The following is a 27,390-nucleotide window of genomic DNA, read 5'->3' as shown; positions in this document are numbered from 1 at the left end:
GTAATACATTCACATTTCAAATGATACTGATCTTCATTCAGTGCCTAAATTAGAGCATCTCAATTCTTAAGAAATTGCTGATTCTTTTCCACTTTGCTGGCATGCAGCCAGACATGAATTCTAGCCAACATTCCACAGCTTTTCCTTACCTTTGCTTCGTATGCAGCATTCTTTAGGAAATCAGAACACATTTGGGATGCTAAAAACAGCAGACGTGCATCGTCTTTAAAGTAAACTTAAAATAATTATTCTGTATGTTATTGTGTCTTCAGGTACTTGAAGTTTATTGAGCTGCCCTTGACTCAGAGGAAGTTTTGTCAAAGATGTCAGCAGTTGCTGTTACCAGGTGACTGGGAGAAGCATCGTGAGCATGAGGTGCTGGGTGATATTGCGGTCTCCCAGTTAAAAAGGCCTAGTCAGCTCCTTTACCCACTGGAAAACAAGAAGACAAATGCCCAGTATCTGTTTGCTGATAGGAGCTGTCAGTTCTTGGTTGACCTACTTTCTACCCTTGGATTCAGGAGAGTGCTGTGTGTTGGAACACCAAGGTATGTTACACACTTTTTTTTTTTTTTTTAGATTTATTTATATATTTGAAGGTAGAGTTACAGGGAGGCAGAGGCAGAGAGAGAGAGGTCTTCCATCCGCTGGTTCACTCCCCAGGTGACTGCAATGGCTGGAACTCAGCCAATCTGAAGCCGGAAGCCAGGAGCTTCTTGCGAGTCTCCCAGGCAGGTTCAGGGGCCCAAGGACTTGGGCCATCTTCCACTGCTTTCCCAGGCCATAGCAGAGAGCTAGATCAGAAGAGGAGCAGCCTGGACTAGAACCGGCACCCATGTGGGATGCCGGCACTGCAGGTGGCGGCTTTACCCGCTATGCCACAGTGCCGACTCCTTGTTTTTTTTTTTTATTTTTTATTTATTTTTTATTTTTATTTTTGACAGGCAGAGTGGACAGTGAGAGAGAGATAAAGAGAAAGGTCTTCCTTTTTGCCGTTGGTTCACCCTCCAATGGCCGCTGCAGCTGGCGCACTGTGCTGATCTGAAGCCAGGAGCCAGGTGCTTCTCCTGGTCTCCCATGCGGGTGCAGGGCCCAAGCACTTGAGCCATCCTCCACTGCACTCCTGGGCCACAGCAGAGAGCTGGACTGGAAGAGGGGCAACTGGGACAGAATCCGGTGCCCCGACCGGGACTAGAGCCCGGGGTGCCGGCGCTGCAAGGCAGAGGATTAGCCTGTTGAGCCACGGCGCCGGCTCCCCTTGCTTGTTTTTTAATTCTCTCATTGTCAGTAAACTGTAAGACAATTCTATTGAGTAGGTATGTGTGGGGTGTAACATGAAGTTGGGAGCATTCAGAGGGAGGTAACACATGGCCCTTCTCTTAAAGAGTTACAGTTTGATCTGTTTGAAAGAATTCTTTATAGATTTCTTTCTGATGCATCATAGAAAATTCTTTCTGATTTTATTCCTAAATTGTTTGTAATTTTAGACTTCTCTGTTTATGGTAAGTTCTGCCCTTTAAAAAATACTTGCAGAGCTGAGACCTTTGTTATACCTGCTAAATTCTCTTCAGTATTTCATTGAATATCAGAACATCAGTGAGTTTTGTTGTTTGTTTACTTGATGTCTATGACATTTATAATTTCTTATTAAATTTTCTCTCACTAATTGCTTTAGGTTACATGAACTGATCAGGTTGACAGCATCAGGTGACAAGAAGTCCAACATTAAAAGCCTTTTATTGGATATTGATTTTCGGTATGTTTACAAAATGTGATAATTCTCCTTTATTGTCTGTGGTTTCTTTTTGGTATTTTTCTCTTGAATCTCCATGGTTTAAATCTGTTAACAGTGCTGTTATTATCTTTTACAAGTAGTCGTGGGTTATGAGGCACTTTTTTAGTCTTCTAAATGCAGCATGTCATCTGTATTCCAACCAATTTCCCTTCTTGCTAGAGTGCTTTCTAGATTTTTATCTCTAAATATATCTAGTTGTCTTTGGCTTATAACTTAGAGATTCATTGCTACGAAATGAAGTTTCTTCTCATGTACTCATGTTCAAAGATAATCCTGAACTCGCTCCTATTTCATTAGATTTCTAAGGCTTTGTTTCATCATGAGATCTTTGAAGTGTGCTAAGATCTATTTTACAGTCAATGTGCACATTGTCTTTCACTGGACATAACCTGAAGTGAAGGCAGTGCTGACTGGGGAATAGACAGGTCCCCAGGCGGAGGATTAGCAAATGGATGTGCTTTCTGGGAGAGGCTCAGTGAGATGGCACCTGCTGAGTTGAAACAAACGTAGATGAGAGGGGTGAGGAACATTCTTGCATGTCCCATCTGGTGGTAATTTAGGAGATACAGAGCTTTGATTTCTAATACGATGGTAAATTTGTCCTTCTGCTGTCTCCATAATTCTGTATCTTTGAAATACTCTTCCTAGATTTTGTAATTGAATTCCAAGAGTTCATGGTGAGTTTAGAGGACAGTGTATTCTTAGCATCTTTTACATGTTTTTGAATGCACTGAAGGAATCAGGCTGTGTTTCTTTTTATAATGTTTAATTTTATTTATTTATTTTTTTCTGGTTTTTAATTTTTTTATTTGAAAGGCAGAGTTACAGAGAGATAAAGATATCTCCCATCTGTGGGTTCACTCCCCACATGGCCGCAATGGCCGGGGCTGGGACAGGCCAAAGCCAGGAGCTAGGAGCTTCTTCCGGGTCTCCCATGTGGATGCATGGAGCCAAGCACTTGGGCCATCTTCTGCTGCTTTTCCAGGTACATTAGCAGGGAGCAGGATGGGAAGTGGAGCAGTTGGGTCTCCAACCAGCAGCCATATGGGATGCCAGCATCACAGCTGGAAACTTAACCTGCTATGCCACAATGCCAGCTCCAAGTTTTATTTATTTTTTAAAGATTTATTTATTTATTTGAAAGTCAGAGTTACACAGAGAGAGAAGGAGAGGCAGAGAGAGAGAGAGAGAGAGAGAGAGAGAGAGAGGTCTTCCATCCATTGGTTCACTCCGCAGTTGGCTGCATCCAAAGCCAATCTGAAGCCAGAAGCCAGGAGCTTCCTCTTGGTTTTCCCATGCGGGTGCAGGGGCCCAAGAACTTGGGCCATCTTCTGCTGCTTTCCCAGGTCATAGCAGAGACCTGGATCAGAAATGGAGCAGCCAGATCTGGAACCGGTGCCCATATGGAATGCTGGCACTGCAGGTGGTGGCTTTACCTGCTACACTACAGGGTACGCCATAGCACCAGCCCTGTTTTATTTATTTTTTTCTTGTACTTGAAAGGCAGAGCAATATGGGGAGAGAGAAAGGAGAAGAGAGAGAGAGAGAAAGAGAGAGAGATATTGAGGGAGATTGATTTTCTATTCACTGATTCATTCCTGGAATGCCCACAACAGCCAGGGTTGGCCAGGTTGAAGCCAAGAGCCTGGAATTTCATCCTATTATCCCATGTGGGCGGCAGGGGCCAAGCACTTGCGCCACCATCTGCTGTCTCCCAGGATGCATTATCAGGAAGCTGGATCAGAAGCAGATATGGGATTCTCTGATATGGGACATGAGTATCTCAGTGATACCTTACCCTGTACTACAGCCCTCACCCCAGGCTTGTGTTTCTTTTTATTTAGATCTGATAGAGTCTATTTGGACAGTGTTCCAATATTTGTTGGAGAATATCTCTGAAATTAAATATGCTTTTTCCCTCCAAACAGTGTAGACAGGGGTGAGAGTTGTGGCAGAGTGGGTTAAGCTGCACCATGGGATGCCTGCATCCCATGTCAGAGCACCGGGGATTGAGTTCAGCCTCCGCTACTGACAGTTTCCTGGGAATGCTCACTCTGAATGGCGGCAGATGATGTCTCAAGCATTTGGGCCCCTTCCATTGACGCGGGAGACCCACATGGAGTTTCTGGCTCCTGGTTTCAACCTGGCCCTGCCCTAGCTATAGTGGGTGTTTAGGCAGACAACCAACTGATGGGGGATCTCTCATGCTGTATTTCTTTTTCTCTGTCTCACTGTTTCTCTGCCTTTCAAATTAAAAAAAAAAAAAAAAAAAAAAAAAAAAAAAAAACTTAAAAAAAAGTCAGATCGTTTTAAAATGTTATATTAAAACCCATAGCTTTTTTTCCCAAAGATTTATTTGTTCATTTGATAATCAGAGTTACAGAGAGAGAAGGAGAGACAGTGAGAGAGATCTTCCATCTGCTGGTTCACACTCCCTAGATGGGTGCAATAGCCAGTGCCAGGCCAGGCTGAAGCCAGGAGCCAGGAACTTCATCTGAGTCTCCCACATGGGTGCAGGGGCCCAGACACTTGGGGCATCCTCCACTGTTTTCCCAGGTTATTAGTAGGGAACTGGATCAGAAGTGGAGCAGCTGGGACACTAACGACCAACCTCATGGGATGCTGGCGACACAGAGTTGATTTACCCATTATGCCACAACACCAGCCCCAGAAAGAATAGCTTTTATAATTTATTTTTCTTTGGTTTTCCAAGTCAGCTTGACATTGCTTAATATAGGCCTCTAGGTTTCTCAGGAATTACCTATACTTTCTCATTCCTTCTTAATCACTCATCCCATGTTAACCGACTAGCATACTTTACTAACATCTAATTGTCACGAGGGATCCTTGGCAGATTGAAAACCCAAGTACTGACTTCTTTAAAATTCTGGTTCTTTAATGAAGCGGATACAATTCACTTAACCTTCACCATATTAATGTGCATATTCCAGTGGGCTTTGGTGTGTACTCACTGCTGTTGACTATCCTGTCTACTTCTGATGTTTCCATCACACTGAAAGGAGACCCTGTATTCACTCTCCCTGGCAACCTCTTCTATCCCTATGGATTTCCATGTTCTGAATATGCTATGTAAATAGATTTGTATAATATGTGATCTTTCTGTCTGATGTTCTCTTCAGATAATTTTCTTTTAAAAATCTTATTTACTTATTTGAGAGGTAGAGTTACAGACTGTGAGGGAGAGACAGAGAGAAAGGTCCTCCATCCGTTGGTTCACTCCCCAAATAGCAGCAATGGCTGGCGCTGGGCCGTACTCTGTAGATTACTCTGATTAGTTTGGCGGGGGTCGCGTACCCATTCCAGAGCAATTACTGTGGTCTGACCAGCCACTGAGAAGCCACGTGGGGTAGAAAAAAGGTGTTTGGCCGAAGGAAATGGAATGTAGGTGCTAGAGAAACAAAAAGTCAGTTGCCCGTAACTGAATTACACTGAAATATACAGCTGTCAGCAACACTCAGATTCCTGACTCTGGCACTTTTTACTTATGTCAGTAAAAATGCTACAGTGTTATCTTTCTGATGGTATAGTTTTTTGAAGTTACATGAGAAGTTATGGAATGAGATTCCGATTTCATTAAAGACAAGTTGTTTTCAGGTTGGTTGTTCTGGGCTGATGTATGCAGGAGGAAATTTGGAAAAATCATAGTGCGGCTTCTCGCAGAATTTGTTCAAGTCACAGGCATCCTTGGTTTACTTCTTCTTTTTTTTTTTTAAAGGAAAAATAATCTTTAATTTTGCCACTCAAAGCATTCTGGATTTTTTAAAAACCTTTTTATGCATATGACATTGGAAAAGTAAATTCATAGTATATAGTCTCTTCTCCCTCTTGTTGTATTTCAAGTATATTTCTTTTGTAAAAATTGAAATGTACCTCACATGCATAAAATAATGATTTTAGTATATCCACAAGGTTTTACTTCCATCGTCACTGTGTAATTCCAGAACATTTTCATGACCTTTGAAACAAACCTTCTCTCAGTGAACAATCTCTCCCCATCTCTCCTATCCCTAGCTGTTGGTAAACATCAGTCTGCCTTCTTTCTTCATACGTTTGCCTAATTTGGATATATCATAGAAGTCAAATCATGTAATATGTGGTGCTTTGTGTCTGATTTCACTCACAATGTTTTCAAGGTTTATCTGTGTTGTAGCACGTATTTGTATTTTTTTTTTTTGTTTGGTTGAATAATATACATTTTTTTAAAAGATTTATTTTACTTGAAAGAGTTACACAGAGAGAGGAGAGGCAGAGAGAGAGAGAGAGTCTTCCCATCCACTGGTTTTCTCCCCAGTTGGCCAAAATGACTGAAGCTGCGCCGACCCAAAGGCAGGAGCCAGGAGCTTCCTCTGGATCTCCCACGCAGGTGCAGGGGCCCAAGCAGTTGGGCCATCTTCTACTGCTTTCCCAGGCCATAGCAGAGAGCTGGATAGGAAGTGGAGCAGCCGGCACTTGAACCGGCGCCCATAAGGGATGCTGCAACTGCAGGTGGCGGCTTTACCCGCTGCGCCACAGCGCCGGCCCCTGCATTTTGTTTATTCATTCATCAACTGATGAACATTTGGGTTGCTTCTACTTTGTGACTGTTATGACTAATGCTGCTATAACTATTTGTGTTTAAGTTTTATGTGAACATACGTTATCAGATCTCTTGGGTAACAAAATACTAAAAACTTAAATAACAGAAATTTATTCTCTCATAGTTCTGGAGGCTGGAAATCAAGATTAAAGTTTCAGTAGATTTGATTTCTCTCTCCTTGACAGTTGCTCAAGAAGTTAGTTCCCATGGGCCCTTTGGCTGCCTTCTCGCTGTCTCCTCGTGTGGCCTTTTCTCTCTTGTTGTGGCAGTCAGATTGGGGTAGAGCCCACACTAACGGCCTTATTTTTTACTTAATCTTTCTAAAGGCCCTGTCTCTAAAAACTCAACACTCTGAAGTGCTGAAGGCTGTAACTTCAAGGGTTTTGGTGGGGACACAGTTCAGCTTACAGCAGGATACCTGGACGTGGAATTGCTAACTGTGTCATCTGGTAACACTATGCTTGAACTTCTAGAGGAACTGCCAAACTGTTTTCCAGTATTGCTGTACTATATTACACTTCCAGCAGAAATGTATGAAGGTTACAATTTCTTCACGTCTTTGCCAACATGTATGTCATTTGTCTTTTTTGAAGTGGTTTCTCAGTGACTTTGTTTAGCATCTCTCCAGTGGTTGATGATATTGGGCATCCTTTCAGGTTCTTAAGAGCCATTTTTGATTTTTCAAGATCTGTTTATGCATTTGAAAAGCAGAGTTACAGAAGAGGCAGAGAGAGAGAGAGAAAGTGAGAGAGGGGGAGGGAGAGAGAGAGAGGGAGGGAGGGAGGGGGAGAGAAAGGTCTTCCATCTGATGGTTCACTCCCCAATTGGCTGGAACGGCCAGAGCTGTGCCAATCCGAAGCCAGGAGCCAGGAGCTTCTTCTGGGTCTCCCACGCGGGTGCAGGAGCTCAAGGACTTGGGCCATCTTCCAGTGCTTTCCCAGGACACAGCAGAGAGCTGGATCAGAAGTGGAGCAGCCGGGAATCGAGCTGGTACCCATATGGGATGCCAGCACTGCAGGTGGGGGCTTTACCCACTGTACCACAATGCTGGTTCCTTTAAGAGCCATTTGTTTACCTTTATGGAGAAGTGTTTATTCAGTTTTTGCTTATTTTAAAATTGGTTTTCTTTTCATTATTGAGTGGAAAGTGTTATTATATCTGGGTACTATACCCTTCTCACATACATGATTTGCAGAGATGTACCCCCATTTTGTAGGTTGTCTTTTTACTTCTGGTGAAGCCTACTTTTTCTCATTTTTCTTTGGTTTTTGTTGTCATGTCTAACAAGCTGTTGACATATTCAGGGTCATAGGTATTTATACCTATTTTTTTAAAATAAGCTTTATCATTTTTGCTGTTACATTTAGGTCTCTGATCTATTTTGAGTCAATTTTTATGTATGGTACAAGGAGGGGTCCCACTTCATTCTTTTGCATAAGTATATTCAGTTGCCCCATCACCATTTATAGACAAAATTATTATTTTCCTATTGAACTATTATGGTATCTTATTAGAAATTAAATGAATTTAGAAGTATGCATTTATTTCTGGATTCTCAGTTCTATTCCATCAATCCATATCTATCCTGATGTCAGTTCCACAGTCTTGATTACTGTTGTAAATTTTGGAGTTGAGAAGTGTGAGTGTTTCAGCTTTGTCTTTTTCAATATTGTTTTGACTATTCTGAGTTTCTTGCATTTTGTAAATTTTAGGATCAGTTTTTCTATTGTATAAAAAAGCCAGCTGGATTTTTTACAATGATTACATTGAATTTGGAGACAAATTTGGGTAATGTTGCCATCTTTATTAATTTTTCTGGTCCGTGAACATGGGCTATCTTTCCATTTATTTAGGTTTTTCTTAATTTCTTAAAACAGTATTTTATAGTTTTAATGTACCAGTCCTATACTTCTTTTGTTAAATTTATTTTTAGATGTTTTGTTCTTACTAGTGCTATTATAAGTGAAATTCCTTAATTTCAGTATGTAGTGTTTATTGCCAGTGCCCTGATTTACTTTTTAAGAAAATTGTGCTGAAATACAGATAACATTTAGCATTTTAACCATTTTAAATCGTCCAGTTTAGTAGTGTTAAGTATGTTTACATTGTTTCTAACCAACCACTAGAACTTTTTACATCTTGTCTGATTTACTTCTAAATTTAAAGGTTAATATAGCCCCTTCACTATTTCACCTTTAATGCCATGCCTTAAGTCTTTACCCTTCTTGGATATAGTCTCCTGATAAAGGTGGAGAATGTGGATAAAGTTATTTTTTAATTCATGGAATATAGTGATACTTATTTTCTTTATATATATATACACACACATATGAACTTCTCTGTTTATTACATAAATTTAAAATGTGTAGTAAATTGTTTATAAATTCATAATTTATGTAATATATTGATATTTCTTTTCCTTTTACATATATTTGAACTTCTCTGTGTTCATTGCAAACACAAGTTGGTGGTGTTCTTTTTGAAATTGTGCCTCAGTTTTTTCATCAGCTGCTCCTGAGTTTTGTGGAGGGTCAACCTTAGGTATTAAGAGAGAGCTGGTTTATTGAAACGCGTTAGTTAACAGAATGAGAGCTCAGGCTGTAGCCTGTATTTACAGTCTGATGGGGTACTGCTTGGTTCAGATTTTCTTGCAGACACCACAGTTTTATCAGGAGCAAATTCCTGTGTGGTGGAGAGTGGCAGTGGATAGTTATTCTGGAGCTTGACTGTGTATCTCGCTGCCCTAGAAAAGTCTTCTGGAGGCTGCAGAACTGCATCAGCTCAGTGTTCCATGTCACGTGCTATAAATTTCCTTCTCAGGGGGGTTAGATATGAAGTTAAATTTGCTAAGAGGGATTTCTGTGTGCTCCAAAATTAGCATAAAGATGTGAAACTATCTGGCAAACTATTATCCTAATAAAGTTATATCAAAAAGTGACTTTCTTAGGTTTATTTTATGAACTAATTTTATTCAGCTCTTGATTACATTTCTTGTGTGCAGGGCATGTTTCAAACTCAGTAACTGGCTCTCGTTTAAAGAGAATGAATGACCAAATTAAATGGATGTCCTTTTGAGCAGTTTTCAAGTGCATGCATTTCTGATTGGTTTTGTTTGCTTTATTCAATGGAGAGAATAATTCTTTGCGGACAATTTCATTTTAAGAGGGCAATGTTGAGTGACTTTTCATAATTTAAAAATATGAATAATTTTGCTCCCTTGTTTGTAGTTGATGAAAATTCAGAACTGAAATCTTGGCTTTGTTTGCTCTCTGGCTCTGCACACAGGCTGCCTAGAATATTTTGTTGGACAGGTGTGATGTGCTGAAATTTATGAGAATCACAATTTCTTTTTTAATTTTTAAAACTGATTGTTGTATTTAAAAAGAATTTTATTTTCCTTTATTTGCATTCATCAAGCAATAGAGGAGAGAGGAGAACCCTCAAATGATAGTTCACCCATGGATGCAATAGCATTGACGTGCTTTTGTTAAAAATCAGGTCAATTGAAATTTAGTTAACCAAGAAGACATACCTACTTATTCATAATAATTGACATTGCCCCCACAGTTTCTGGAAAGTTCATTAGATTACAATATATAGTTTATACATTTTTAGTTATCCAAACTTTTAATTTATTTCTTCAGTGCAAATTTATGTTTTATAAAATCAGCAGATGTGTTAAACAGTTCTGAAATGATATTAACAGATACTATACTGACAATGGTGAGCAGCTGTTCTTCCAGCTGCATCTCAGATCAAGAAGAAATGGGTTTAAACCATATTTTGGTGAACATAAACACAATTTCCTAATATTAGAGGCATTAAATCATAAATCCTTATAATTGGTATATATTGAAATAGTGATACTTAAAGTGCTGTGTAGCCTGGCATTGTATTAAGCTCTTATGTACATTATCTCATTCATTCTCATCAAGTCATATGAGATAGAAAGCAATTTTTCCCATTTTGTAGATAAAGAGACTGAAGCTGAGAAAGGTTAAGTAACATACTAAGATTTCACTGCTAATAAATAAGAGACACAGAATTTGAAACCAGGCCATCTGACTATAGAACTTGGGCTTTTAACCACAGTGTAATAGAAAGAGGATATACCAGGCTGTTCATTATATTAAGTAGTTGCCATGTACGGTCATTCAGTTATTGACAGTGATGGTTAATTGAGAGTAGTAGTCCAAGCAAAGAAGTACCACTATGGTGATTTGGTTCAAGAGGTCGTATATGTAAAGATGTGTTCCTGGTTTTGTTTTTTCCACTCTTCCACCAGGTTATGAATTTCCAAGAATGATGATGTGATTAATATGTGGAGTTTTCATAGTGAAGTAGTCCAAGTTCAAATCCTACTGAAATACATGAAAAACCCAGAAACCTGCAAGAAAGTCATTAAGACCCATATACATAAATTGGGAAAATATGCAGATGGAAAGCACAAAAGTAGTTAAGAAATACAGGAAACTCAGTCTTGTAACAATCAAATAAATGCAGATTTAAACCATAATGTGCTATATGAGTTTTGCCTAAGAAATTAGTAAAAATTTATAAAAATGCTAATATCCAAAGTTTGTACTTTGTTTCACTGTTGGTATTTTAAAGAAGTTTTGTAAACAAATATTCCTCTTTTCTGGCACAAATTTAATACATATGAAATACCAATTTTTTTCTGTTTATACTAGGAGGCATATTTTATTTAATTTGCATCAAGCAATAAAAGCTTTGTATTAAAAAAAGCTTTGTATTAAATACTTTTTATGTTTACTACAGAAGAAAATAATTAACAGCTGTTAGGCAAGAATGTTGATTTAGTGTTTTCCTTAAAATTATTAACCATAAAAGATATATTTTAATTGCTAACCCATTGCAAGCTTACATTGCATAATGTACGTAATATATGTATTTTACATATGAATATAGTTTTACCACTGGTTTATCAAGATTGGAGAAATAATTTAAGTTCATTATTTATTCACTATTACAGATTCCCTGAAAATTTTGGGAAATATTCTTTATTTCAGAAAGCTAAAGAATGATTAAGTTTATTTGATTAAAGATGTGATTCCATAGTTTTAAATTTCAGCTCAGAGTGTAGTTATTTACTGTTTATCTGTGACTGGACAAGTGACTGCAGAAATAAATTATTTTACAGGTATTCACAGTTCTATTTGGAAGACAGCTTTTGTCATTATAACATGTTTAATCATCATTTCTTTGATGGAAAGGTAAGAATTATGACCTTTATCTCTTTCTTCAGTTGTTTTAGAAAACAAGTTCAAGAGTACCTCCTTTGTGTTTTTCTACCATTTATTGGTGTTTATTTGTGTTCATTCACTGAATGTTTACTGAACAGGTAGAAGTGATTGTTTATTCCCGTTCCATGAATTTTTGCTGCCTTTGGAGTAGGCCCACATTCTCAGCAGGCCCATGGACTGTTGTGGTCTGACCCTTGCTACCTTTTTCCAGCCTGTCCTCTCCCTCTTCTCCTCTTTGCTGTTTGTGCTCAGGGCACATAGCTCTCTTGTGCAACCTGTCTGATGCCTTTCCATCGTGGGGCCTTTGCCCATGCCTCTTCTCTCTGGCTGTTTCTTTCTGTTTGCCATCCATACCAACTTCTACTCATCTTTCAGAGCTCTGTTCCAAGTCCGTTCCTCCAACTCTCTCTCATCTTCCAACAAGTCATGTTCTCCTCTTGGAGATTTCCCATATGATAATTAAGTGCATGTGTGTGAGCGGGGTGGAGGGGCCTATGGCAAATCTTTGTGAATCCAAAACCGCTCCAAAAAATTAAGACTTTTATTAAAGTACCTTTAAAAACAGCAGAATTAAGCCGGCGCCGCAGCTCACTAGGCTAATCCTCCGCCTTGCGGCGCCGGCACACCGGGTTCTAGTCCCGGTCGGGGCGCCGGATTCTGTCCCGGTTGCCCCTCTTCCAGGCCAGCTCTCTGCTGTGGCCAGGGAGTGCAGTGGAAGATGGCCCAAGTGCTTGGGCCCTGCACCCCATGGGAGACCAGGATAAGCACCTGGCTCCTGCCATCAGATCAGCGCGGTGCGCCGGCCGCAGCGCGCCTACCGCGGCAGCCATTGGAGGGTGAACCAACGGCAAAAGGAAGAACTTTCTCTCTCTCTCTCTCTCACTGTCCAGTCTGCCTGTCAAAAATTAAAAAACAAAAACAAAAACAGCAGAATTAAAAGACTGTTAAAATTATTATTATTATTTTTTTTTTTTGACAGGCAGAGTTAGACAGTGAGAGAGAGAGAGACAGAGAGAAAGGTCTTCCTTTGCCGTTGGTTCACCCCCCAAATGGCTGCTATGGCTGGCGCACTGCGCCAATCTGAAGCTAAGAGCCAGGTGCTTCCTCCAGGTCTCCCATGCGGGTGCAGGGCCCAAGCACCTGGGCCATCCTCCACTGCCTTCCTGGGCCACAGCAGAGATTTGGACTGGAAGAGGGGCAACCAGGACAGAACCGATGCCCCAACCGGAACTAGAACCCGGGGTGCCGGTGCTGCAGGCAGAGGATCAGCCTAGTGAGCTGCAGCGCTGGCCATTAAAATTATTTAAATTTGATGTTAATAATGTCACTGAGAATAAGAAATGTTGCAGATCTGATATTTGTATTCCTACTCCTAAGTTGAATTCTTTATCAGTCCTTTTACAAAATGCAATATATAACCATGCCAAGTAATCACAACTGATAGGAGGTTGGTCAAAAAAATTTTTTTATTTTTTATTTTTTATTTTTATTTATTTATTTGTTTGTTTGTTTATTTTTTGACAGGCAGAGTGGACAGTGAGAGAGTGAGACAGAGAGAAAGGTCTTCCTTTACTGTTGGTTCACCCTCCAATGGCCGCTGCAGCCGGTACACTGCGCTGATCCAAAGCCAGGAGCCAGGTGCTTCTCCTAGTCTCCCATGTGGGTGCAGGGCCCAAGCTTGGGCCATCCTTCACTGCACTCCCGGGCCATAGCAGAGAGCTGGCCTGGAAGAGGGGCAACCGGGACAGAATCCAGCACCCCGACCGCGACTAGAACCCGGTGTGCCGGCGTTGCAGGCGGAGGATTAGCCTATTGAGCTGCGGCGCTGACCAAAAAAATTTTTTTTAAAGATTTATTTATTTATTTATTTGAAAGTCAGTTACAGAGTGGCAGAGGCAGAGACAGAGAGAAAAATATAGAGGGAGAGAGAGAGAGAGAAGTCTTCCATGCACTGGTTCACTCCCCAAATGGCTGCAATGGCAGGAGCTGGGCTGATCTGAAGCCAGGAGCCAGGAGCTTCTTCTGGGTCTCCCACATGGGTGCAGGGGTCCAAGCACTTGGGCCCTCTTCTACTGCTTTCCCAGGCGATAGCAGAGAGCTGGATTGGAAGTGGAGCAGCCAGGACTAAAACCAGCCCATATGCGATGCCTGCACCACAGGCAACAGCTTTACCTGCTAGGCCACAGTGCCAGCCCCCAAAAATGTTTTGAAATTGTCAACAACACAAAGTGTAGCATACCCATAGATATATACATAAATACAGTTTTAAAGATTGTGAACCATGCTTCACTATATATTTATTTGCTAATGATAGAATAAAGCCAAGCAAGACTAAGTAAGCATTCAGGAAGTGAAAACAAATGCTAAAATTGTTGGTTGGGATTGAAAAATGAGCCTCCTGATTTAGTATAATCATAGCATTCCTGCCATTTAAATCAGTCTAGTGTTGGGATATGTATGATTTAGTATGATAGCTATTAAAACCAAGCATTGAAATAAACAGCAGGTAAAATTACAGCGTTTCCCTGTTTCCCAATGGGTTTTTATATGGTTAAGATCCCTTGATTTGAGAACAGATTAGATGAATTTGAAGGAGAGCAGGGAGTTAAAACTTGGCAGTGCATCTTGAGGGACTTCTCAGCTGGGCTGGTGGCAGCGAGAAAAAGAGAAGTGGGTTGTGCAGGCATTGCACAGATGGAAGCAAGGAAATGTGTTAAGTGTCCTTGGGGAAGAAGCCACTGCTGACTTGGTGGTGTGACCTGGGTTTGAATTTTAGTCTTTAAAACAGAGGGCAGGGAAGTTTGGAAAGATTGAGTTTGTGAAGCTGGTGGGATATGAAGTGGGAGTGTCCAGGCTGAAAGCAAGGCCTTGAGCCCAGGGGAGAATCAGAAAGTAGTAGGGTCTGTATCACTACTTGACTGGCAGTAGTAGGTGAGGGAGTTGGGGCTGCTTTTTTGTTTGTTTGTTTTTTAGATTTTTATTTATTTATTTGAAAGGCAGAGCTACAGAGAAGCAGAGGCAGAGAGAACTCCATCCGGGTCTCTCACATGGGTGGCAGGCGCACAAGTACTTGGGTCACCATAGACTGCTTTCCCAGGTGCATTAGCAGAGAGCTGAATCAGAAGTGGAGCAGTCGGGACCCAAACCAGTGTAGGTGGCAGCTTAACCTGCTGTGCCACAATGCCGGCTTTGTAACTTATTATTGAAAGTTTATGGAATTAACTTTCCGAGGGTAGAATAAATGGCTCCACCGTCTCTTTTCCAGAAGAAATCAGCCTTTCAGCTTAGGCTTTCCTGACTGTATTTAGTAGTAGCTTCTAGCACTGCAGCTGTGGAGATAATCTACAGTAGACTGTTGTTCTAATGATTGCACTGTCTGCCCTACTCCCTGACTCAAGTTTTTTAGGAGGGATTTACTGTGTACTGCTCAGTCACTAAGTATTTCAGTGTCTACTGGGTGCCTGTGAGGCTGTCCAGGGCACTCTGGAGGATGTGAGACTCTCAATGTCTATGCACTGTACAGATCCCTGGGTTAAAGAGCAGGTGTTCCTTGAATGGGATTTTCTCATAGAAAATCATGCAGTCTTCAGGGTAATAAATAAATGTCGCATGCCTGATGGTAAAGCGGGGTTTATGTATGTACAGAGGATGGCCAATTAAAATGCCAAGCTGTTTTATCATGAAAACGGAGGTGAAGGGACGAGTCCAGTTACTGTCAACAAGTACACGCAAGCAACTGTTTTCCAGTCAGCATTAGCACCCTTGGCAACTTGTGGCAGTCCCTTATACCATGTTTCTTACGTGGAAATAATACATATTTAAGGCTTCTCAGCCTTTTGGCTAAGGTCAAGTATAATGCTCTTTTAAACAAATGTTTTGCCGGCGCCGTGGCTTAACAGGCTAATCCTCCGCCTTGCAGCGCCGGCACACTGGGTTCTAGTCCCAGTCGGGGCACCAGATTTTATCCCGGTTGCCCCTCTTCCAGGCCAGCTCTCTGCTATGGCCCGGGAAGGCAGTGGAGGATGGCCCAAGTGCTTGGGCCCTGCACCCACATGGGAGACCAGGAGAAGCACCTGGCTCCTGGCTTTGGATCAGCGCGGTGCGCCAGCCGCAGCGGCCATTGGAGGGTGAACCAACGGCAAAAAAGGAAGACCTTTCTCTCTCTCTCTCTCCCTATCCACTCTGCCTGTCAAAAAAAAAAAAAAAAAAAAAAAACCAGAAATGTTTTTTAGGTTGCTTATTTGAAAGGCAGAAAGTGCTACAGACAGACCTCCCCCACCCGTTGGTTTACTCCCCAAACGCCTGCAATGGCCAGGCTGTGGCTCCACTGAAGCTGGGACCTGGGCACTCAGTTCAGGTCTCCTACGAAGATGGCAGGGACTCAGCTACTTGAGCCACAGCTGCAGGCTCTCGGGGTCCACGTTAGCAGGAAGCTGGAATCAGGACCTGGAGCAGGAAGTCAGACTCAGCACCCTGCTGTGAGAAGTGGGCATCTTAGCTTCTCGGCCTTTCTCATGCCCTGCTTTAATACAGTTAACATTGGGCTAGGGACTCAGGCATCCTTAACTTGTAGTTTTTCTTTTTTTATACTTTTATTTCTAAGGAGTTTGAAAGTTTTCAATATTGTCATCTGTGCTTTAAGTCCTTGCTAATGTAAGCAGGTTAAGAAAGTGCCAGGAACACTTGAAAAATGATTAACCTTCTTGACACACCATCCTCTGCAGTAGGAGTCCAGTGGGAAGTTAATAAAGACGCTCCGAGGGAAAGAATTGGGATGTTGTCATTTTTTTCTCTCGTCAGTTGGGTCTTCTAAATTGATTTAGTAGTAGAATAATATATATTTTATTATAAAGTACATACAGGCTTATTAAAGTTTAAAATGCTATTAAACTTTAAAATCTTGTGCCATTTTGTATACTGTGTTGATTCACTTTTATAGATGAGTACTTGAAAACTCTTTCCAAGTCAGTAGACTGGAGATAGAAGTGTAGATGTATCTCTTATTAATTTCACTCAGAGTAAAAGATGATAAAAATCCTTGTTAATGTTAGCTTTGTAATTACTAAAACGCTGCAACCAACCTGTTGGGAAAATGTTGTTAATAGCAATGGACTGGATAAGTTTTGTCATTTGTGAACTTTCACTTATTTACTTGCTGTGCATGTTCAAATATGCCTGTCATTTCCTTGACACTCAAAAGCACGTCCATGTTTAACTGGCAATTTGTGGCTGTTATTAAGCTGAATTCACAGTGGTGGGTGAAACAGATGGAAATAATATGTCTTACTCCTCTCGGTGTGCTCAGGTTTCTGTTTGTTCTGTTTGTTGAATTTAATGTTTTAGATAGTTTTTCATGGATAATGAGTTTCTCCCTTTTAGGTTACTAAATTTAGTTTTTTAATTTAACCGGTTGACATGTGTGGCCCTCTGATAGTGATGGTGTTTGCATTTGCAATTTTAAAAACCCGCTTATCAAGGAACCCAAAGATAAAATCTTAGGGAGGCTAAAAGAGGGTTTAGCTGTCGCAGAGGGACCCTGGGGTGGCAGGAGGACTTGGGAAAGTTGCCAGGGCCAAGAGTGAAACTGGGTCTGAGGAGTCGAAGGTATTCTCCTCCAGAGGGGTTGCCTTCCTCCAGGCCTGATGTAAAAACGGATTTTGGTTTGTTCTAGGCTGCCCTTGAAGTATGCAGAGCGTTTTTACAGGAAGATAAAGGAGAGGGAGTCATCATGGTGACAGATCCTCCTTTTGGTGGCTTGGTTGAACCTCTGGCTGTTACATTCAAGAAGTTAATTGCTATGTGGAAAGAAGGTCAAAGCCAAGGTGTGTAATTTATTACTTACTCAAACTAAACATGTATCTGTGTATCTGCTTCCTGTCAAATGTTGGCTGAGTTCAGTGAATCACAGCACTGATAGAGTGTGCTTGTCCTGGTTTCTTCTCTTTCAAAAACAGACTCATTTGATGATGTGGCAGACTTCATTACCATGATACACTTTGTATTATCCTAATCATGCATTGTAAAAATGGGCTGAAGGTAAAATATTTGTTTTTTGGAGGGGATAGTGAGACTTTTTTTTTTTTTTTTTTTTTTTTTTTTTGACAGGCAGAGTGGATAGTGAGGGAGAGAGACAGAGAGAAAGGTCTTCCTTTTTGCCGTTGGTTCACCCTCCAGTGGCCGCTGTGGCTGGCGCTTCGTGCTGATCCGAAGCCAGGAGCCAGGTGCTTCTCCTGGTCTCCCATGCGGGTGCAGGGCCCGAGCACTTGGGCCATCCTCCACTGCACTCCTGGGCCACAGCAGAGAGCTGGCCTGGAAGAGGGGCAACCGGGATAGAATCCGGCGCCCCAACCGGGACTAGAACCCGGTGTGCTGGTGCCGCAAGGCGGAGGATTAGCCTGTTAAGCCACGGCGCCGGCCATAGTGAGACATTATGAAGAATACCAGTGAACTGCTCGCGTTCATTCAGTAAATATTTACTGAGTGGCTGATAGGTGCCAGGCACTGCGGGTAGATTAGTGAACAAGGCAGGCATCTCTGTCCCGGGGACCGTACTTCCCATGTTCCGGCAGTTTTTCCCAGGACTCTGAGAGGCCACCCAACCCAGAGCTCCAGACTTTGCCAGGCGCTGCGTGTGGAGGTCGGAAGTCCCAGAGGCTAACAGTGACTGCTAGTGTCACACAGACTCCCCGGCCTCGAGGCGGGTTAATAGCTGGCAGTTATTATTCAGTTTAAAGTGGCTTAGGACTTTATAGAGTATTTTATTTAATGATCTAATTAGTTGTTACACTCTTTTTTTTTTTTTTTTTTAGTTAGTTTCCAGCTTCCAAGTTGATAAATTGTATCAGGAATGTGTGATCAGCTTCTGCATAATTGTGCTACATGAATAGTATACCTTGGGAACAGAATGCAAACAAAACCTACAAGGGGACTCACATTGTTAAGTGTCTCACTTATTGGCTATTCTTACGTCCACTAATCAGTGGATAAAGTCGGAGTTATCGGGGAAGCAATAAAGAGTTTTATGGACTTGAATTCCCATTCTGCCACTTCTGAGCTCCGTGAACCTGATGAGTTGCGATTCAGATTCCCCATCTCTAACGTGGGATTATTAGTATCTGACTCTAGGGGTTATTGTAAGGAGACAGAATACAGAAGGAATTTAGCATAGTACTTACTTAGCCTCTATTGCTCTCTAAATAATAGTTATGTTCTCTGCATCTTGTGAACTAATTTTGATAAGATTGATTTTGAGAATCTTCAGTGAGTCATCTGAAATCCTACACAGTGACTCTAGGCAGAGCCGGGATGTGGACCCCAGGCCTCTGCTGTACAGTCCAGGCTTCACCCTGACCCCTTTTGCTTCACAGTAATACTCTTCCTGTTTTCCACTTTTTTGGTATTATCTTTGCCTTTATATGGGCTATGGTAATAAACATATAAGGATTACTTTTTAAAAAAAAGATTTATTGATTTATTGATTTATTTATTTGAAAGGCAGGGTTACAGAGGCAGAGAGAGAGAGAGGTCTTCCATCCGCTGGTTCACTCCTCAGATGGCCGCAACAGCCTGAGCTGAGCTGATCCGAAGCCAGGAGCTTCTTCTGGGTCTCCCACACGGATGCAAGGGCCCAAGGAGTTGGGCCATCCTCTGCTGCTTTCCCTAACCATAACAGAAAGCTAGATTGGAAGAAGAGCAGCCAGGGCTTGAACCAGTGCCGGCACTGCAGGCGGTGGCTTTATCTGCTACGCCAGGGCACCAGTCCCAGGATAACTTTTACGTACTGTCTATAGCTATGTGTAGATGTAGACTACTCTTTCTGTTCACCTTTAGTAAAGGTGAACTTGTCAGCGGCACTCTGGTAGACATTCTTTTTGTATGAGATGTAAGTGTATTGAACAATTGCAGTTTCCGATACCAGAAATTTTCCTGTTATAACTGTCTGCTTCCCAATTATAATTTTTGTTTTTTCTTTAATGTCAAAAAAGTTGATGTTCTAATTTTATTTCCCCATTTTTGTGTTCCACTAGGTGACAAAGAACTACCCATTTTCTGGATTTTCCCCTATTTTTTTGAATCCCGAATTTGTCAGTTTTTCCCAAGCTTCTCCATGCTGGATTATCAGGTATAGTAAATAATTCTGTTTTCTGACCTACTTGAGGAATGGCTATTCTGCTTAAATAAATATTCTGATAAGACTTCCCACTGATTTTAGTAAATGATTTACAGTGTTTTAGTATTAAACACTGAAATTATCCCGTATTCAGCTGAGTTCAGTAGTTCCTAATTAGTCATCCCTCGGGTGCTTATTAAAAATGTGGATTCCTGAGTCCCAGATGAAACCTACTCAAAATCAGAGACAAAACCAGAAGTAACACATTTTCACCAGGCTTCCTAGTGATTCTGATGTGCAGCCTAGGTTTCAGACCGACTGACTGAATCTTTCATCGTTGTGAACACTGGTTTGTGTATTCAGAGGTTGTAGAAAAGTCAGCCCCTTGTTCAGGTTGGTGGAACGCAGGGATGCTTCACTGTGTCACTCAGAGGATGCCAGGAGCTCTGAAGAGGGCTGTCCCCACCGTCACGTCCTACCAGAGTGTGTACGAGTGCTGTTTGTGGGCGGGAGTTTCCGGAAGGAGTAGACCTCCTCCTTCATTGCCTGGCGACTGCCTGTCGTGTTTCCTGTGTCCCCAGTAGCTGTGCTCTGTCCATCAAGGTTGGTCCTGTACTTGATGTGTGCTTTCTTGTGTTTGTTTCCTTGGGGTCTGCAGTTAAGCGTGTTGTGGCCATCACTGTGTGGCCCCTGCTTCCTCTTTCTGCAATGACAGTTTTCTGAACATTGGCTTCAGACTTTTCAGTCCTAGAGCTGTCAGTGTCTGCACTAGTTGTTGCAAGCCAGCTCTTGGTTCTAATCTTAAAGTTATATATAGTTATGAAAATTTTTTGAAATTCTCAGAGACAGTGTTACCAAAAATGAAGGGTAATTCCTTACCTGTAATTCTGTCCCAAACAGCAAGTTTTTATACATTTGAAGTATTTACTTTCAATATTTTAATGGTGTGTTTTATGTATTCATAATTATAAGAGACAATTTTTTAATTCTGCTTTCTTCAAAAGGTTTTTATATTAAGTAAATATTTTTAAAGGTAATCTCCTGCCGGTGCCGCGGCTCAATAGGCTAATCCTCCGCCTTGCAGCGCTGGCACACCAGGTTCTAGTCCGGTCGGGGCTCCAGATTCTGTCCCGGTTGCCCCTCTTCCAGGCCAGCTCTCTGCTGTGGCCCAGGAGTGCAGTGGAGGATGGCCCAAGTGCTTGGGCCCTGCACCCCATGGGAGACCAGGAGAAGCACCTGGCTCCTGCCTTCGGATCAGCGCGGTGCGCCGGCTGCAGCACACCGGCTACAGTGGCCATTGGAGGGTGAACCAACGGCAAAAGGAAAACCTTTCTCTCTGTCTCTCTCTCTCACTGTTACTCTGCCTGTCAAAAAAAAAAAAAAAAGGTAATCTGATCTTTATGCTTTTAATAAGCTTTACATTATTCCATTGACAGGCTGTGTTATTATTCCCTTTTTGGACTATAAGTTGCTTCTCCCTTGAAGGTACTATAAGTAACACTGCTATAAACATCTTTCTTGCTTGTGGTTTTTCCACATCTTACATAACTTCCTTAAAGTAGATCTCTAAGATAGAGGTTACTTTATCAAGCTTAATGGATTGTTTATGGCTGTGGAGACATATTGACAGACTCCTTTCCAACTATGTGTAGCACCATTCATTTTAATTCTGGCTTCTCAAGCTCTGCTTCAGGCAAAGTCTTTGCCATAACTCCTCCCAAAACTGGTTTATGGTCCTTTTTAGGGCATCCAGTTTTCTGGTTCTTATCTAAGGGATGCTTCCAGTATTGGCATTTGCAGTATTCAGAGAGCTGATACATCCTAAAGACGTTAACTAAGTAAGCTGGTTCCACCTTCCAGCAGCACTGCTGTCTTTGGCGGGGACTAACCGTTCAGTGCAATGCTTGGCATACAAGAGGTGCCTCAAACATGTCCATTGAATAGCTGAGCACAAAAGAGTAGGAACTCTGGAGTGGGTTTTGATCCTGATTCTGCTACTTACTTGAAGCTCATTGTATCTGACCAACGAGTACAGTGATAATATATCTGTCTCATGAGGTTTTAAGGATTTTATGAGTTATTACTTGAAAATGCTTAGCTCAGTCCTTAGCGCATGGTCAGTGCAAAGCTTACTGTCATAGGCATTGCTGTCACTCAGATAGTCCCAAGGTGGGGTAAAACTCAGGTCCTTTTTATATATATATAGCCTCCGAGACATTAAAATTGCATAACACAAACCCCCTCAGAAACCATTGCACACACATTTAGAGAAGAGCCTTTTAACTGCGGCAAGAGTATGAGCTGGAGAGGGGCACAAGAAGGCAGATGTGGAATACCATGGCTGCGGGGGCTAAAGCCTCCGCCTGCAGTGCCAGCATCCCATATGGGCACCGGTTCTAGTCCTATCTGCTCCTCTTCCAATCCAGATCTCTGCTGTGGCCTGGGAAAGCAGTGGAGGATGGCCCAAGTGCTTGGGCCCCTGTACCCATATGGGAGACCGAGAAGAAGCTCCAGGCTCCCAGCTTCAGATCTGCCCAGCTCCAGCTGTTGTGACTGTCTGGGGAGTGAACCTGCAGATGGAAGACCTCTCTCTGTCACTCCCTCTCACTGTAACTCTACCTCTCAATTAAATACTTAAAAATCTAAAATAAATAAATAAATACCATGGCTGAGAGAGATGAATGTGGAGTGACCAGCCATTGCTTGTTAGATGGTCTGTGTTACTTAGAAAAGAATGTTTAGAAATATTGTAGTTGTTTTAGTTTATTTATTTATTTTTTATTTATTTGAAAGACAGAAATCTTGCATCCACTGGCTCACTCCCCAAATACCTGCAACAGGGCTATCGTAGGTTGAAGTCAGGAGATCAGAACTTAGTCCTGGTCTCCCACATGGGTAGCAGGAACTCAACTACTTGGGCCATCATCTATCTTCCTAGATTGCACATTAGCAGGAAGCTGGATCAGAAGCAGAGGTGGGACTTGATGCTACTCACTCTGATATAGGATGTGGGCATCTCAAGTTGGGGCTCAAGGCATTACACCAGAACTCCAGCTCTGGAAGTTGTTGCAAAGTCTAAGCTTATTGAAAGTAATTATACAATTTAGTGTGTTGGTGGACAGAGGTTTTCATTGGATCATGTGTGTCTGATGGGTGAAAGTTTTTTTTTCATAAAGTGAAAGCCAACCTCGCCCTGTACCCGCATGGGAGACCAGGAGAGGCACCTGGCTCCTGGCTTTGGACCAGCATAGTGTGCCGGCCGCAGCGCGCTGGCCACAGCGGCCATTGCGGGGTGAACCAACGGTAAAGGAAGACCTCTCTCTCTCTCTCTCTCTCCACTCTGCCTGCCTGTAAAAAAAAAAAAAAGAAAAGAAAAGAAAGCCAACCTCTGAAATGAAAATGAGAATAAAATCTATCAAAAAAATGTTTTCATGATTGCTATTAAAAGTTAAGAATAGCATTGCCAATTACATGCTCATGTTGGAGAAACAGATTTATAAATGTAAATGTATTTATAAATATTATTTGTTGTAACACCCCTTTGGTGATTTTTCTATTTTAGTTTTTTAAAATTTTTGAAAATTTTCCTGAACCTATTATTCTTCTTCTCTGAACCTTTTGCTTTCTTCTTTCTTGTGTTACTTTAACTTCATTTTATGATACTTTTTTTTTCTATTACATTAGCCTTCTTCATCAAATGAAAAATCTGAAGGGCTGCCGTCTCCTTCACAGACTTTTCCTGTAGACCTTGATTAGGCTTTTTTTCTGACCTTGCCTAAGATGATTATAAGTCCCCAAACCACAATGCAGTCAAACGCCCCAAATCACTAAGTCTCTTTTGGAAATACTTTTCAGGTAAGAGGAGGGTAGAAATGCTGGAAATCTTCACAGGGTATAAATTATGCAGGCTTTTCAGTGATAAAGCACTTGATGAGTGCAGGATAAAATGGTTATATCAAAGGCCTAGAAAGACCAGAGTTTTATTAAGGGCAGATTAGGAGGGATGTGATAATGAAGAGAAATTCTGATTCAGATTCAGAGTCAGAGTGCTGGCTCTGCCTCTTAGAAGCTGTTTAATCTGGGAGGAGGTCACTTTATCTTTCCAGGTCTCAGTTTCCTTGCCTATGAAATCAACTGATTGAACTAGAGAGGGAATGGCAGATAAGTTTCACTTTTAGAACCTAGTCTGATAAATTGTTAGTGACTTCCTGGAGAATTTGTTGAGATTCAATGACAACTAACATCATGATTGATTAGTGATGTCTGCCAGGGGACAGACAATGGCCTGTATTTACCATATCTTAATGAGATGATCTCACACCTTGAACATTGTACTCTTGTTTCTATTTGAATGTGGGACAGTTGTCCTGAGAGTTAAGGTAGAATCCTTTGTTTTTTACCAAGCTGTTCTTTTCTGAAGTAAGCCTGTCTTCCTGGTCGGGCTGAAAAGCCCGCAAGAGCATTTCAGGCATGGAATGCCAAAACTCTGTGACGAAAAATATCCTTCACGGAGGATCTCTGTGAGACCTCAGAGGAAAGAAAGGGTCATCAAAGACGGAGACACTCTTCTCTGAAGGGAGAAGAGAGCATCCACTTTGCTTATGGCTGTGTCCAAATACCGGTGGAGTCTATGGTCACAAAAGGCTTCCATAGCCTTGGCAGCCCACGGCAAGAGCCTCAGGTTGAAATCGGAAAAGACCCCCTAAAATCTACACTAAAATGTGGCCCCTTAAAGTTCCCTAGAAATGCTATTTGGGGTGACACATATGCTACTGGAATTTGGGGTGCCATTCGATTTCACCACGGGCTTATTACTAAATCCCCGATATTAATAAGCCCAAGAGGGTTCTTGCCTAATATTTAGAGAAGAATTATAAATACCTGCACAGATAAACGACGCAGCATGGTACATTTTAGGCTTTTATTTAGTGAGAAAGATGCATAGGAGAGTGAGAGCTTTATTTAAGAGAGAGAGGTGAATAGGGGTTCATACCGAGCACAAGGAACCAGCCACATGGATGAGCATCTAGGCCTGTATCTCAGCCAGGAAGTCTAGAGCACATGGCCGGAAGGCCATGCGCCCTGGAGGCACGGGGCTACAGCAAGTCCCCTCCTGACTGGAGGCCAGGGAAGAAGAGCAGGGCGGGGCTTTTAACTCACTTCCAAAGGAGAGTGGTTAATTAACCTGATTGGCTGGTGGGCACCCAGGTGTGGCCAGGTAGGGGAATGAGGCTGCACAGGGGCGTGGCAAAGGCATCAAGTAGGGGCATGAGGTCACACAGGGGCGTGGCAAAGGCATGGTCTTCCAGTTCACAAATCTGATCAATTTTAGCCTGTATGCCTGCCTACTTCAGGATGATCACTGATGTAATAATAAAAAAAAAGAGTGTTAATTGTTAAAGGAACAACAGTAGTCACTATGTACTTGCTCCCCATGTAGGACCTCTGTCCCTGTTGAGTTGTAATATGAGAATTGCCTGCAAATTCTCTCCCCAAACTGTACTGTATATGTTGTGTGTGTACGTGGGTGCAAATTGTTGAAGTCTATGTTTAGCATGGAGTTAGTCCTCTATATATAAAGTCATACTAAAATGAACCATAATGAAGGAGGTGGGAGAGGGAGAGGGAGGTGGGATGGGAGCTGGGGGTGGGGTGGTATGGGGAGAAAGAACCCCTGTATTCCTAAAGTTGTAGCTATGTAAAAATGCATTCATTAAATAAAAATTACAAAAAAAAAAAAAAAAGCCTGTGTAGGAAACAGTTTTTCAAGCTTAGGTTTACAATCAGAAATGAAGATATTTTGCCAGAAATTTCTAGAAAATTAGTGTAGATCAAAAGATGGCAACTGAAATTTAAGGAACTCAGTCTATAGTAAATATACAACAATGGTTTTGAGTGAAAAGGAGGAAGCTAGTATGTAATACTTTTAAATAGGTTGTGTGGAGTAGTGGGACTACGACTTAAAAACCTTATTGCTGTGATGCAAGCTGGTTGATGGAGCCCCCAGTGCACCTGAGACCCTTTCAGATACTGACACTGAATCTAGCACAGTCCCCAGAGGCTTGTGAAGATGCAAGTGCTCTGATCTTTTCCCTCTGTTCCCTGGCGACGCCTGGAGCATAGTAGGTGCAAAATCAATGTTTGTTGACTGAATGTCTTGTTCCCCATTTAGCTTGTTTCAGTCTCCTGTTACAGAAGACATTTGCATACAGATAAAAGTTGGGGATTGCGGAGATTTTGTGCTTTCCCTCATTTCTATACAGTACTTCATCACATTAATCAGTTCCATGGGAGAAATTTTCTATTTGAAAATGCCTCTCATCATCATTGTGAGTAAAATGTCAGGGATAATGATGGGAAAATGGCGTATCAGCTCTACCACTAGTGATAAGCAATTTGCAAAATTGTGTTTGCTTTATAGCACTTCCATAGGAGGTTTATTTGTGTGGATGGAGCTATGAAATATGGATGTATGTTAGAGGTACATTAATTTACCCTACCAGCATGTGTTTTACATACCATATGTTTATCGTTAAGTAGCACGCAAACCCGAATTTAAAAATAATAATAATCTCAATTAGGTTATGCAAAATCAAGTAAGCCCCTTCCTGATACATACATTCTCTGGCTCCTTGGGTAACCATAAAGTTATTCCTGTTTCTCGACCCCCACCCCCCTGCCCCATCTGCCATCTGCTATCTATTATATTGCATATTCTATGCGCTAGAAACCTTTCTAAAAATATTCCTTTCCAACATTGGAAAATCTAAGATTCTCTTAGGGAGGATTTCTTTTCTGTCTTAGACACTCAAATCTTCAAAGAATCTGTTGACTTCAATAAGGTACTACGTATTTGTTGAGTATACGGCAGAGTGCATTAGGGAAAACTTAGAAGTTTAAACAATTTTTTAAAAGATTTATTTATTTGAAAGGCAAAGTTACAGAAAGAGGAGGGACAGAGAGATCTTCTGTCAGGTGGTTCACTCCCCAATGGCTGCAGTGGGCAGGGCTGGGCCGGGCGGAATCCAGGAACCAGGGTCTTCCCCGGCTTTCCCAGGTGCATTAGCAAGGAGCTGGATTGAAAGTTTAGCAGCCAGGACCGGAACCGGCATCTGTTTGGGATGCCAGCACTACAGGCAGCAGCTTTACTCGCTACACCACAGCGCAGGTCCATGGAATTTAATTTTAAAAGAAAACAACTTATGGCGCTGTTTCAAGATGATTTTGAAGTGAACCGTGTTTTTGTGTCTTCACCTCTAGCAGGTGGCCTACTTTTAGAATTCGGCAAGCTGGCGAGGAGTGTGGAGGCAGCTCCTCCAGCAGTCCCCTCACCCGGAGAGTCCGCAGAGCTGGAACACTCAGCTTACAGGGCCACTCCGTTTACTTAATGGCTGTAATCGTTAGCAGATTTTCTCATATTGAGATAAAATGTGCTCCCCATCAGCTTTTAACTATTGGTTCTAGTTCTTTTTTCTAAGGTAATTAGACAGCAGAAGTCTAATTCCTGTTCCTGTGACACCCTTTCAGCTGTCAGCTCCTCCCACCCTTCTATTTTCTGAATAAGCAGCCCCCCCCCCCCATTTGTTCAGGTGTAAATCTTACTCATTTCCATTGCTGTAGAGGT

At 41.8% G+C, this 27,390-nt stretch overlaps 1 protein-coding gene across 1 annotated transcript in view; it reads left to right on the top strand.

The window, feature by feature from the left end:
* The window catches only part of ZCCHC4 (zinc finger CCHC-type containing 4), a 60,200-nt gene that overhangs the window by 19,491 nt on the left and 13,319 nt on the right, over positions 1 to 27,390 (top strand). Inside the window, exons 4-8 of the mRNA XM_062213377.1 lie at positions 273 to 548; positions 1,676 to 1,756; positions 11,554 to 11,626; positions 17,328 to 17,478; positions 19,684 to 19,778. Of these exons, the coding sequence (XP_062069361.1) occupies positions 273 to 548; positions 1,676 to 1,756; positions 11,554 to 11,626; positions 17,328 to 17,478; positions 19,684 to 19,778 (676 nt within the window). The remainder of the gene's footprint in view (positions 1 to 272; positions 549 to 1,675; positions 1,757 to 11,553; positions 11,627 to 17,327; positions 17,479 to 19,683; positions 19,779 to 27,390) is intronic.

This window comes from Lepus europaeus, chromosome 16 (assembly GCF_033115175.1).
Source record: "Lepus europaeus isolate LE1 chromosome 16, mLepTim1.pri, whole genome shotgun sequence".
Classification (NCBI taxonomy): domain Eukaryota; kingdom Metazoa; phylum Chordata; class Mammalia; order Lagomorpha; family Leporidae; genus Lepus; species Lepus europaeus.
This window is presented reverse-complemented; position numbering and strand designations above follow the sequence as displayed.